The 14,082-nt window shown below is 43.4% G+C and overlaps 1 protein-coding gene across 1 annotated transcript in view; it reads right to left on the bottom strand.

The window, feature by feature from the left end:
• The window catches only part of inppl1a (inositol polyphosphate phosphatase-like 1a), a 105,240-nt gene that overhangs the window by 62,846 nt on the left and 28,312 nt on the right, over positions 1-14,082 (bottom strand). Inside the window, exons 8-10 of the mRNA XM_043692726.1 lie at positions 13,313-13,383; positions 12,978-13,151; positions 6,905-7,001 (exon numbers count right to left, since the gene is read on the bottom strand). Coding sequence (XP_043548661.1) covers positions 6,905-7,001; positions 12,978-13,151; positions 13,313-13,383 — 342 coding nt within the window. The remainder of the gene's footprint in view (positions 1-6,904; positions 7,002-12,977; positions 13,152-13,312; positions 13,384-14,082) is intronic.

Genomic DNA, 14,082 nt, shown 5'->3' with positions numbered 1-14,082 from the left:
CAATTTCTCACCATTCAAATAAGAATCCTTTTTCCCGTTACTCCTACCAACATGAATTACTTCACATTTATTAACATTGTATTCGATCTGCCACTCACTTAAACTATGTCCCTTTGCAAAGTTTCACAGTCCTCTGCACACTTTGCTCTGCCACTCATCTTAGTCTCATCCGCAAACTTTGATACACTACATGCGGTCCCCAACTCCAAATCATCGATGTAAGTTGGGAGTAATTGCAGTCCCAACGCTGATCCTTGAGGCACACCACTAGTCACTGATTGCCAACCAGAATAGCACTCATTTATCTCCACTCTGATTCCTGTTAGTCAACCAATCCTCTAACCATTCTAATAGATTACCCGGAATGCTGCGCATCTTTATCTTATACAGCAGCCTTTTGTGTGGCACATTTTAGAATGCTTTTTGGAAATCTAAATACACATCTACTGGGTCCCCATCATCCACTGTGGTCATATTGTCTTCACAGAATTCTGGTCAGTCCAATCCAGACAAAGAACAGAATCCAGCAATTAGAAAATGTCTGCTATAACATTTAAAGGCTATGTAGGAATTATGAGAAAATAGAGAACTTTCACAAACTGATTTGCTACAGGCAGAGTACATCATTCACCCAAGTCATATATTTCTAAATGTTTCTTTAAAATAAACACCAGAAATTGGGCTAATGGGTAACCAAATAAAGATCTTCTAAATTACGAAAGGGTTATGATAAAATGCACACCAAGAGAATGTTTTCTCTTATGAGCAAGAGGATGACTAAAGGTCATCAATATAAGATATCGCCCAACAAATCTAACAGGAAATTCATGAGAAACGTCTTTACACAAAGGGTGGTGAGAATGTGAAATTTTCAACAGCACAATAGCACAGTTACATTTAAAGGATAGCCAGCCACATACGCAAGGGAGGAGGAGAAGGAAGATTACAACAATGGAGAAGGCACAAGTGGAGCATCAACCCACAGCACAAGTTGGGCTGCATGGTCTGTTTCTCCTCTGAATGTTCTATATAATTAACAGTCATATTTGTTTATCCTGCATTTGCCAATTGCAATTATGTACATATCCTGAAGAAGGGCTTATGCCTGAAACGTCGATTCTCCTGTTCCCTGGATGCTGCCTGACCTGCTGCGCTTTTCCAGCAACACATTTCCAGCACATATCCTGTACACTCAGCTTTATGCTTTTAGAACTATTCCACATTCACCCCATTGTTTTCTCATTGAATCCTTAGTGTGGAAACAGGCCATTCAGCCCAAAAGTCCACATCGACCCTCCGAAAATCATGCTACCTAGACCCAACCCCCTATCTTTTCCCTGTAAGCCTGCATTTTGCATTGCCAATCCACCTAACCTGCACATCTCTGGACACTATGGCAATTTAGCATAGCTAATCCATTTAACCTGCACATCTTTGGACTATGGGAGCAAGCCAGAGCACACAGAGGAAACCCACGCAGACACAGGGAGAATGTGCAAACTCTACACAGACAGTTGCTCAAGACTGGAATTGAACCTGGGTCCCTGGTGCTGTGAGGCAGCAGTGCTAGCCACTTAGCCACCGTGCCAACCCCTGTTCTAAGTGATGTAGAATGGTCAAGTCAATTTGCTTCACTTGGTTGCAGCTGTGCTCCACAGAAGGATACATTTCGCCTGAGGAAATGCTGCACTATGATACTTGCTACATAATGCACAAAACCAAGAACTTGCTCGCCTTGACTGATAGAAGGTGAAGATTCCAATATAAAATAAAAGAATAGAGGGTTCTTCTCATATTCTGCCATATATATTTCCCTTTAGTAAACAGTCAATGCCAGATTAACTGTTGTTTGTGTGGGATGTTCTGACAAAATGCCCTTTAATCTACCTGGACTTGCTTTGAAAATATTTCAGTGCGTGTAGAGTTCTGAACAATAATGGGGGCAATTCGTCAGCTGTGGCTCAGTTGGTAACATCCTTGCCTCAGAATTGAACTAATTTGCAGCTTCAAGTCCAACTCCAAAGCTATAGCACAAGAACTGTGGCCAACACTCCAGTGCAGTATTGGGAGGTGCACTCGACAGAGTTGTCATCTTCTGGTTGAGATATTAAATTGAAGTCCCATCACTTTTGAGATACAGCGGGAGAGTTCTCCCTGGTGTCCTGGTCAATCTCTATCTCTGAATCAGTGTCACAGAAATGGATTACATGGATAATTACGATATTCTTAGCCACATCCGTAACTGTTTGCAGAACATGCATATTATGGTTAGTCTGTGCCAATGAAACAGCCAAAATTCAAGAGTTGGGCATAAAATTTTGTGCCTCAAATTGCCATTTTGATTAATTGATGTATTGTCATGTGTACTGAGGTACAGTGAAAAGTTTTGTTTACAAGCAATACAAGCAGATCATAGCAAACAAGGATGTACAGATCAAAAAGATTTAGACAGAGGTATACAATTATATTGCACAGGGTGTGTCTTTGGTGAGAGCAACGTTAGCAAGATCAGCATTACTTGAAGCTAAAGAGTCGATTCATCAGTCGAATAATCGGGAAGAAGCTGTTCCTGAACCTGCTGGTGTTCTGCCAGACCGAAGAGGTTGTCGGAGATTATCAGAGTGTGATAAGTCTTTGATGATGTTGGCAGCCTTTCCAAGGCAATGAGAGGTGTAGACTGAGTCCACGTATGGAAAGTTGGCTCCCATGATGGTCTGGGCTACGCACTTCACCTTCTGTAGTTTCTTACAGTCTGTGGCACAGCAGTTGCCGTACCAGGCCGTTATGCACCCAGACAGTATGCTCTCAATGGTGCATCTGTAGATGTTGGTGAGGGTCCATACAGACATGCTGAATTTCCTGTGCCGCCTGAGGGAGAAGAGGTGTTGTTGTGCTTTCTTGACTATTGCATCGACATGGGAGGTCCAGGACAGGTTGTCAGTTATCATTGCTTTGAGGATGCACTCCAACCTATAAACCTCAGATGTAGATGGGGGCACGTTCTCCTTCCTCCATTCTGAAGTCAACGATCAGTTCTTTAGTTTTGCCTTCATTGAGAGAGAGGTGGTTCTTATTGCACCACGTCACCAAGCCAAGTATTTTGACTCATCATTGTTAAATACCAGTCACATTATAGTGGTGTCATCAACGAACTCGGAGATGGCATTAGTTTGGAATTTGGCAACACAGTTATCCATGTAATAAGGAGTACAGTAGGGGGCTGAGGACACACCCTTTTTGGGGGGGGGGGGGGGGGGGTGGAGGGTTCCAGTGTTGAGTGTTATTGTGGAGGAGTTGCAGTTACCTGTCTTCACTGATTGCAGTCTGTGGATCAGAAAGCGGAGGATCCAGTTGCAGCGTGCAGAGCCAAGACCATGGAGTTTTGACATCAGTCGGGAATGGATAATGATTTTGAAGGTGGAGTTGTAGCCAATGAGCAGGAGTCTGACATAGTTGTCCTCACTGTCTAGATGTTCCAGGCATGATAGCAGGGGCAGGGATAATGCATCCACTGTGGACCTGTTACATCAGTAGGCAAATTGTAAGGGATCGAGGCAGGCTGCTGGGAGAGTGGAGTCGATGTGGGCCATGATCAGCCTCTCGAAGCATTACATAATTATTGAGGTCAGAGTCACTGGGTGATAGTCATCAAGGCACGTTGCATGTGCTTTCATAGGTACCAGGATGATGGTGGTCTTCTTGAAGAAGGTGGGGACTTCAGCTGGTAGGAGAGGGAGGTTGAAGATGTAGGTGAATACCTCTGCCAGCTGATCCACACTGGATCTGAGTGCTCGGCTAGGAACACAGTCAGGGCCCTTTACTTCCCTTGGGTTGACTCCCAGGATGACCGATCTGATGTTTGTAGCAGTGACCAAGGGAGTAGGTGCAGCTGGGGCTGTCAGGACAGGTATCACTGCACCGCTAGCATTTTGCTCAAATTAAGCATAGAAAGTATTGAGCACATCTTTGCCCACTATCTTGCTCTGCTTCATTTTGTATCCTGTAATGCTGTTTAGGCCTTACCACAGGCAACACGAGTCTTGTCTGGTTGGTTTGGGTCTCTAACTTGGTTTGGTACTGTCTCTTGACATGTCTGATGCGGAGGTCTTATCTGGATTTCCTGTACTGGTCTGGGTCATCCAACTTGAAAGCCACCCATCTGGTCTTCAGTAGGGAATGGATTTCCTGGTTCATCTAAGGTTTACGATTGGGGAACACTCCCCGATTGACTTCTTTCATATGTAGTCCCCCATGCATTTGCTAAAGTCGTCTGTGACAGCAGTGGCATGCTCGTCTAGATTTTCTGTTGAGTACTTGAACACAGTCCAGTCCACCGATTCCAAGCAGTCCCTGAAACGGTCTTCCACAGCCTCGGACCAGCATGGTACTTCCTTTTGTGAAGGATCCTCCTGTTAAGCTTCTGCTTGTAAGCTGGGAGGAGGAACACAGCATCATGATCTGATTTTCTGAAGTGTGGGCGGGGAAAAGGAGCAGTAGGTGTCTTTGATGGTTGTGTAGCAGTGGTCCAGGATGTTTGATCCTCTGGTGGGGCTGGAGATGCGTAGGTCGTATTTTGGCAGCTCTCTCTTGAGGTTGGCCTGGTTGAAGTCGCTGGCCACAATGAATAGGGCTTCGGGTAATTTGTTTCAAGTGTTTGTGGCAATATAAATCACATCTAGGGCATTCTCCACATGGGGTAGTATGTATACTGCTGTTAGGATGCCGAAGGTGAACTCTCGCGATAGGTTGTAGGGATGGCACTTTACTGTAAGGTATTCTAGGTCCGGGGAGCAATGGCTTGCCAGGGTTGCTACGTCCGAACACCAGGAAGTGCTGATCAGGAAGTATACCATATCGCCCATTGCTTTGCCAGAGGATGTTATATGGTTCATGCCATGTATGGAGAACCCGTCAGCTTGTAGGGCGCAATCAAGAATAGCAGGGGTGAGCCAGGTCTCCATGAAGTAGAGCACACAACAGTCACTCAGTTCCCTCTGGTAAGTCAGTCTAGATTCAAGTTCATTTATTCTGTTTTCAATAGCCTGGATCTTTGCCAGTAGTATACTGGACCAAGGGGGTCATGAAGCCACACTGTTTCAACCTGACCTTCAGGCCAGCAGATTTTCACCGTTTCCTCATGGCTTTCCTGCATCTTTGAGGAGAAAGTGAGGTCTGTAGATGCTGGAGATCAGAGCTGAAAATGTGTTGCTGGAAAAGCGCAGGTCAGGCAGCATCCAGGGAACAGGAGAATTGACGTTTCGGGCATAAGCCCTTTTTCAGGAATGAGGAAAGTTTGTCCAGCAGGCTAAGATAAAAGGTAGGGAGGAGGGACTTGGGGGAGGGGCGTCGGAAATGTGATAGGTGGAAAGAGGTCAAGGTGAGGGTGATAGGTCAGACTGGGGTGGGGGCGGAGAGGTCGGGAAGAAGATTGCAGGTTAGGAAGGCGGTGCTGAATTCGATGGATTAGACTGAGACAAGGTGGGAGGTGGGGAAATGAGGAAACTGGTGAAATCTGAGTTCATCCCTTGTGGTTGGAGGGTTCCTAGCGGTTCCGCCTAGAAACGTCGATTCTCCTGTTCCCTGGATGCTGCCTGACCTGCTGCGCTTTTCCAGCAACACATTTTCAGCTTTCCTGCATCTGTACAGTCCCAGGAGTTTGTGATGAGAGTCTCCACAAGGTAACTTTAACTAAGACAATTCTAGATAACAGAGCACTGCATTTTATTTTCAAATTTATTTATATATTTTTGGATACTGCCGTGTACAATTCAATACATGTGCATTCAGTTAAGAGCATCAGTGCCTATTATGTAGAAAAGACTCATTTCCACAATACTGCCCATATTCTCAAGATGTTGTTGAGTACTTCAGACAATAAACTATTTGTGACGTAATCACCATTATAATGCAAGGAAACATAATAATCCCCTAAAACTGTGATAATTGACCTGCTAATCTGCTTTAGAAATATTTGTTGCAAGATAACATGGGGTCAAGGCTCTGAACAGTGCCACAGGATATTATACACTGATGTGAACTCAGTTCAATGCCTCACCCAAAAGTATTTCCTTGGTACTGTACTGAATCATTGGCCTAGATATCATGTGACTGTAAAGTTTTAATGCAGGCGCCTCAAGCTGAAAGAAAAACAGAACATGCGGTTTAACAGCCCACAAACTGCTTTTTTTTAAAGATTACCTGTGTGGAAACAGGCCCTTTGGCCCAACCAGTCCCCACCGACCCTCCGAAGAGTAAACCACCCAGACCCCTTTCTCTTTGACTGATGGGCAATTTAGCATGGCCAATTCACCTGACCTGCACATCTTTTGGACTGTGGGAGGAAACCAGAGTGCCCGGAGGAAACTCACGCAGATACGGGGAGAATGTGCAAACACCACACAGACAATCACCCGAGGCTGGAATCAAACCTGGGACCCTGGTGCTGTGAGGCAGCAGTGCTAACCACTGAGCCACCGTGCCGTCTGTGTTCGGAATAATATTGTTGGATTTGAAAAGTTATGGTGTCTCTCCACAGATGCCGCCGACCTGGTGTTTCTCCAGCAGCTTTGTTTTTATTTCAAATTTCCAGCATCTGCAGTACTTTTCTTTATTAGCAGTTGATAAATGCCCATCATATTTTCTTGCTGGCTGGAGTAATATCTATGAAAGGTCTTCCTCCAGGCTCTGAGCATTACTGACACAGTAAGCACAGTTCGAAGAAATCTCCATCCTCTATGTTGCTCTTGTTGGAGAGGGTAGGGAGACAAAAATATCTGTATTACAAGAGCATCATGTGACCACACAGAAACTTCCCTCGGTGCTGAGGATGGCCCTATATGTAGTGACTGAAAACACTACTGTCCCAAGTTGTTCCTCGTTATGCAAATTTTTAAACTACACTTACCTTGCAGTTTTCTCATTACCAGACGTTAAGTGACAGTTAACAAATCCAAATGACGTTCCATTAAACATAAACGAAACACCAACAGCTCCTTTATTGCCTGTGGTTTAAAAAAAGAAATACTTTAAGCAAATAACATTTGCTCAAGATACTCACTTGATGTTTCATGTGAAAGAACATGTCGCTTTAATATTATAAACTGCCCTAAGGAGCTTCACAGGAATATAATCAGATGAAGTCTAAAAGTTGGCCACACAAAGAGATATCAGGGCAAGTGATCAAAAGTTGGGTTAAAGAGGAGATTAGAAAGAGCACCACACACACAAAAAAAGGTAGAGATGGTGTGAGCTTCCAGTATGGAATTTCAGAGTTTAGGGACCAGACAGCTGAAGTCACAGACGCCAAATTATGAAGTGCTGGAAATCAGGGATGTGAGAGAAATAAGAATTAAAGGAATGACATGATATTGGGGAGTAGGAAGAAGAGGTGAATTCTGAGCAGAAACCAAAGTGATTTTGTGTAGGATAAGGAGAAGGGGTAAGGAACATGATAGACAAGACTTTCAAGGAGAAAAGTGAGAAGAGAGATTGAGCAGTTCTGAGAAGAGACCCCAGAGGAAGAGAGCAGGTGAAATGTCAGCCTCTAGCAACAAATGATTTGGAGACGCCGGTGTTAGACTGGGGCGTACAAAGTTAAAAATTAAACAACTTCCACTAGCTTCCAAATAAACCTGTTGGACTATAACCTGGTGTTGTGTGATTTTTAACTTTGTCCAATGACAAAATGGAACAAGAGCAGTAATCAGGAACTGGAAGACCAAAGGCCATGCCTATGGTGTACAGAGACAGAAGACCCTTCAAAAACAAAAAAATCCCAAATCAATAGGAGGCAGTTTAAGGAGGCAGTTCCCCTTCTCAAAGGGGACTGGGGACAGGTAATAAATTTGACCAGCCAATGAAGCTGACATACCATGAGTGAATGAAAAAAAGCCTTGTTTTGAACACCCAAACCAAAGCTAACATAATCCTTGCATCCAGTCTGCCCAGCCCTATCAGCATTTTATATATTTGAATGATTCGCCTCACAAACTGCTAAGCCATGGTTAATAATAGGCCTAGTTAGCTCAAACTCTCCTCATACGATGAACCAGCCTTGCAATGAATCAGTCTGGCAAACCTTTGCTGCACTCCTTCTATGTTAGAGGAGATCGAAACTGCACACTCCAGGTGTGGTCTAACTAAGACCCTTTATATACTTCCTTGCTGTTTTACTGAAATTCTCTTACAATGAAGCTAACAAGGTTAAGCGAGTGGGCAATAACTGGGCAGATGGAATATGTGCAAAAACCTGAGCTTACATACTTTGGCAGCAAGAATAGAGGAACTGAATATTATTTAAATGGAGAAGACTACAGAAAGCTATAGAGAGATTTTGGGGTCCTCATGCATAAGTCTCAGAAAGACAGCATACAAATTCAGCAAGGAATAGGAAAGACAAATGGAATGTTGGATTTTATTACAATGGACTATTAACGTAGAGAGGTCATACTAAGACTATACACAACACGGGGGCAGACTACTGATGGAACACTTATCAGTTTTGAGCCCCTTATTAAGGCAGTAAGACATAGAAACAGGAGTCGGCCATTCAGCCCCTCACTAGGATCACAGCTCATCTGATATTCCTCACATCCACTTTCCTGTCCTTTCCTCATAACCCTTGAATCCCCTACTGATCAAGAATTTATCTCAGCCTTAAATAAATACATACAAGGATTCTGTCCGCACAGCTCTCTGGGGCAAGGAGTTCCAAAGACTTATCAAAGGAAACATACACTGGCACCGGAGGCAGTCCAGAAAAGGTTTACTGGGTTGATCCTGGGTATGGAGGGATTTTCCCATGATGATAGGTTGAGTAGGTTGGGTTGTACTTACCGGACCTTAGAAGAGAGAAACTCTCTCATTGAAATATTTTTCCAGGGCTTGACAGGGTAGATGACTCTCCCCTTGTGGGAGAGTCTAGGACCAAGAGAACATAAATAGGTGACCCATCATTCTGTGATTAAGACAGGGAAGGAGTTTATTTTCGAGGACGATGAATCTTTGCAATTATTTATTGCAGAGGGCTGTCAAGACAGGGTTGTCAAATATATCCAAGGCTGACAAACAGATTTTTAATCAGTAAGGGAATCAAGGGTAAAGTATCAGATTGGCCATTCAATGAGATCATGGCTGATGTCTGCTTTATGGTTTGACATACTATTAGATTCATAAGTGCTTGCTGCATCTGCATATTTGCTTTCAGTCACCAGTATATAAGGACATCCAGGTTCGTTTATACATGAACTTTTGCCGATTTGCTGTAATTTAACTAACAGTCTGCCATTGTGTTTTCTACAAAGTTGGACAAGTTCTCTCCAATCCACTTTAAACTTCATCTATCATGCATTTGTCACTTTATTCAACATGTTTGAATTAACTTGAAAGTTTTTTTTAACGTAACTAGAGGGCATAGGTTTAGGGTGAGAGAGGAATGATATAAAAGAGACCTATGGGACAATTTTTCACGCAGAGGGTGGTGAGTGTGTATGGAATGGTCTGCCAGAAGTCGTGGAGGCTAGTACAATTGCAACATTTAAAAGGCATCTGGATGGGTATATGAATAGGAAGGGTTTGGAGGGATATGGGCCGGGTCCTGGCAAGTGGGTTGGGATATCTGGTCGGCATGGACGAGTTGGACCAAAGGGTCCGTTTCTGTGCAGTACATCTGTGACTCTATGCTCACAATCTCACCTCGTTATGTGTTGTCAACAAAGTTGGAAAAATTACACTATTCTCTTACCCAAATCACTGATCCCTGCAGAACATTACATGTCACTGCCTTCCACCCACGCCAAAGATGATCCATCTATTTAGACTTGGTTTCCTGTCTGTTTACCAATTCTTGATATGCTAGGACATTATCAACAATCACATATGTTTTTATTTTGCACACTAACCACTTACAAGGGACTTCTACAAAAGCTATCTGAAAATCCATTACACTACATCCATTAGATAGACCTCCCTCATCTATTTTACTACTAAAGTCCTTAAAACAAAGCTCTAGGAGGTTTGTCAAACATCACTTCTCTTTCTCAAATTCATGTGGAATCAGTCTAATCGCATTGGTTATTTCTGTGTGTGCTGTGATCACATCCTTTATAACAGATTCCAGCATTTTCCGGAGTGCTGACTAACTGATCAGTAATTCCTGTTTTTTCCCCTCTTTTCTTTCCTAAAGAGAAGGGTTACATTTGCCACCCTCTAATCTGCCAGGACTGTTTGTTATGGACTAGATCAGACCTTCTCAAAATATGTTAAGGTAGTCTAGACCTCAACTTTTTCTCATTTTAAAAGTAAATGTCAGGTGCTATGTTCCAGATGCAATTCAATTGGTCCAATTACTCAACATGAAGCAAAACACAATTTATTTGAACATTATAGTTAAAGCACAACAAGAAAGAAAGAAAGAACTTGGAACAACTTAACTGGAAAACAACTGAATAATCGATACTGTACCCATTATTAATTAACTGTACCAAAATAGTAACATCCCTCAAACACCCCTTTGACAAAAAAGGCAAATTGAGAAAACAGATTATCTCTCACACAACTCTCAAAGCAGGCAAACAACCCCCAACTTTTGGCTGTAACCGAGACAGGGACAAAAAATAGCTTCCAGCTCTTCAAGACCTCAACAGCAACTGCTGCTGAGAAAACTACAAAGCTAAATTCCCTGCTTCCAAGGGTGGGCATTTGACCACACCTACACAGGCTGCTTCTATCGTTCCAACTTCAAAAGAAAATCCATAGCTTCACAGGCTGCTCAGCATCAGTCCCACAAACTCTAAAAGAAACTTTAACAAAACCACACCATTTAAAGCCACAGCATTCTCACAAGGCAGAACTCTCAGAATATTCAAAAATAACAACCATTTCCCTTGATCTGCATCCTCTACTTGCTCAACAAGATCTCTGCACACCTCCAAATCTGGATTCTTGAACAACCCGAGTTTTCATTCTGGAGTTCATAAGTCAGAGCGAGTTTTGAGAAGATTTGTAGCTCAGGTTGAGGTTTTGGATGTAGGTTTGCTCGCTGCGCTGGAAGGTTCATTTCCAGACGTCTCGTTACCCTACGAGGTAACATCTCAGTGGGCCTCAGGCGAAGCAATGCTGAAAATTGCTGCTTTCTATTTATATGTTTGGGTTTCTTTGGGGTGGTGATGTCATTTCCTGTGGTGAAGTCACTTCCGATTCCTTTTCTCAGGGGGTGGTAGATGGGGTCTAACTCGATGTCATGGAGATGTACAGCATGGAAACAGACCCTTCAGTCCAACCGGTCCATCCGACCAAGTATCCCAACCCAATCTAGTCCCACCTGCCAGCACCCGGCCCATATCCTTCCTATTCATATACCCATCCAAATGCCTCTTACATGTTGCAATTGTACAAGCCTCCACCACTTCCGCTGGCAGCTCATTCCATACACGTACCACCCTCTGTGTGAAAACGTTGCCCCTTAGGTCTCTTTTATATCTTTCCCCTCTCACTCTAAACCTATGCCCTCTAGTTCTGGACTCCCCGACACCAGGGAAAAGACTTGGCTTGTTTATCCTATCCATGCCCCTCATAATTTTGTAAATCTCTATAAGGTCACCCCTCAACCTCCGATACTCCAAGGAAAACAGCCCCAGCCTGTTCAGCCTCTCCCTGTAGCTCAGATCCTGCAACCCTGGCAACATCCTTGTAAATCTTTTCTGAACCCTTTCAAGTTTCACAACATCCTTCTGATAGGAAGGAGATTGGAATTGTACGCAATATTCCAACAGTGGCCTAACCAATGTCCTGTACAGCTGCAACATGACCTCCCAACTCCTGTACTCACTACTCTGACTAATAAAAGAAAGCATACCAATTGCCTTCTTCATTATCCTATTTACCTGCGACTCCACTTTCAAGGAGCTATGAACCTACACTCCAAGATCTCTCTGTTCAGCAACACTCCCTAGGACCTAACCATTAAATGTACAAGTCCTGCTAAGATTTGCTTTCCCAAAATGCAGCACCTCGCATTTATCTGAATTAAACTCCATCTGCCACTTCTCAGCCCAGGTAAGAGTTCCGGTTGGAATGCCATGCCTCTAGGAATTATCGTGTGTCTCTCTCTGTTTGGCTTGTCCTAGGATAGATGTGTTGTCCCAGTCGAAATGGTGTCCTTCCTCATCCGTATGTGAGGATACTATTGAAAAGCAGGGGGGGGGTCATGTCTTTTTGTGGCTACTATCCTCACTAGTATCCTCACATACGGATGAGGAAGGACACCACTTCGACTGGGACAACACATCCATCCTAGGACAAGCCAAACAAAGGCAGACATGAGAATTTCTAGAGGCATGGCATTCCAACCAGAACTCTATCAACAAACACATCGAGTTAGACCCCATCTACCACCCACTGAGAAAAGGAACCGGAAGTGACTTCACCACCAGAAATAACATCACTACAGGAAATGACACCACCAACCCAAAGAAACCCAAACATATAAATAGAAAGCAGAAATTTTCCGCATTGCTTCGCCTGAGGCCCACTGAAGATGTTACCTAGTAGGGTAACGAAACGTCTGGGAATGAGCCTTCCAGCTCAGTGAGCAAACCTACATCCAAAAGTCCATAAGTCATCATTGGACTCAAAACATTAACTGTTTATCTCCACGGCTACTGCCAGACCTGCTGAATTTCTCCAATACTTGTTCTTATTTCACATTTCCAGCATCCAGAGGACTTTTCTCTTAGCAATTTTCATTGTTCCAGTCTTCAACAATTTGGGGTCCTAAACAATGGAATTCTTTCCCTATACCACACTTTGGGATGTTCCTTCTAACCTCATCTTATGTGGTTCAATATCTCCTTGTGCTCAAAAGCATTGCTGTGAAGCACCTCAAGACAGTGTTACTACGTTCAGGCTGCTTGATGAATTCAAGTTGAGAACGATCAATAATTATAAAGCTGAGCTGTGGGTGTTACTTTGTTACCTACCCAATGTATTGGCTATTCCAGTTTTCACACTTGAGGTACTGATGTGGCTGATCCGGTTCTCATGTTCCGGCTTAACCAGGACTACAATTTTAATGTTCCAAAGTGTCTGCATTGCAATCTGCGAACAAATGAGCATATTTACTCCAGAAACAGAAATGATTCTTGATATGGGTACTGTGCATTTCAATGTAGATTTTGACTTTGTGAATCAAGAAGCACAGAACACTCAGAGGCTGTGCCACGGAGCTACAAAATCCGCCACGATCTAGCCAAAACGCATGTGTAAGGTCGGGGGGGCTGAATAGCCTCTGACTGTTCCTAGTGGCTAAGCCTACTAGGATCACTGGTCGCGGCAATGTAGGACTGGAGCCACATATAAGCTGAGAAGAGTGACATGCTCCCTTTCCTGTAGTAAATAACTCCATCTGCTACAGTACATTCACTCACTGTACTCAATTTTCATCCAATTTCCAAATCACTCCAATGCCCTCAACCCTCTGCATATCTTCGATCTCTATTGTCAAGAAATCTGTATTGTTCCAATTCTAACCTTTAATGCATCCCCAATTTTAACTGCTCCAGTAGTGATAGGACCGACATGCCTTCAACTGCCTAGCTCCCAGCTCTATAATTTCCTTTCTAAGGCTCTTGACTTCTCTCTGCTAAGTTAAATGTTCATTAACACCTCACTAGTCCTGATCGTTCTGTCAACGATAAGCAATGCTGTGAAGTATCTTGGAATGGCTCATTATATTAAAGGAGCTTTGTAAATGCAAGTTATTGTACTTTCAAGAGGAGAATCTGGAGACTCAAAGTGATTTTTCTCAGCCTATCAGAAGTACAATCAACTAACTGTACAGAGATTAAGGACTGAAGTGCTCATCCTCCCAAACTGTTGGCTTGTTAATATAATAATTACAGATTCTAAATGCATACTTATATTTGTTCTGTTCCTGGACTTACTTTCCTTCCCCACCATCCATGCTGCTCCCTACCCTTGCACTTCATCTCCTCTTTCCAATTTTTCTCTTCCTATCCACCATTTTCAAACCAACACTATTCCAGTGGGAGAGGCAGAATCATAGAATCCTTTAGATTGTGCAAG

Source organism: Chiloscyllium plagiosum, chromosome 6, assembly GCF_004010195.1.
Source record: "Chiloscyllium plagiosum isolate BGI_BamShark_2017 chromosome 6, ASM401019v2, whole genome shotgun sequence".
NCBI lineage: Eukaryota > Metazoa > Chordata > Chondrichthyes > Orectolobiformes > Hemiscylliidae > Chiloscyllium > Chiloscyllium plagiosum.
This window is presented reverse-complemented; position numbering and strand designations above follow the sequence as displayed.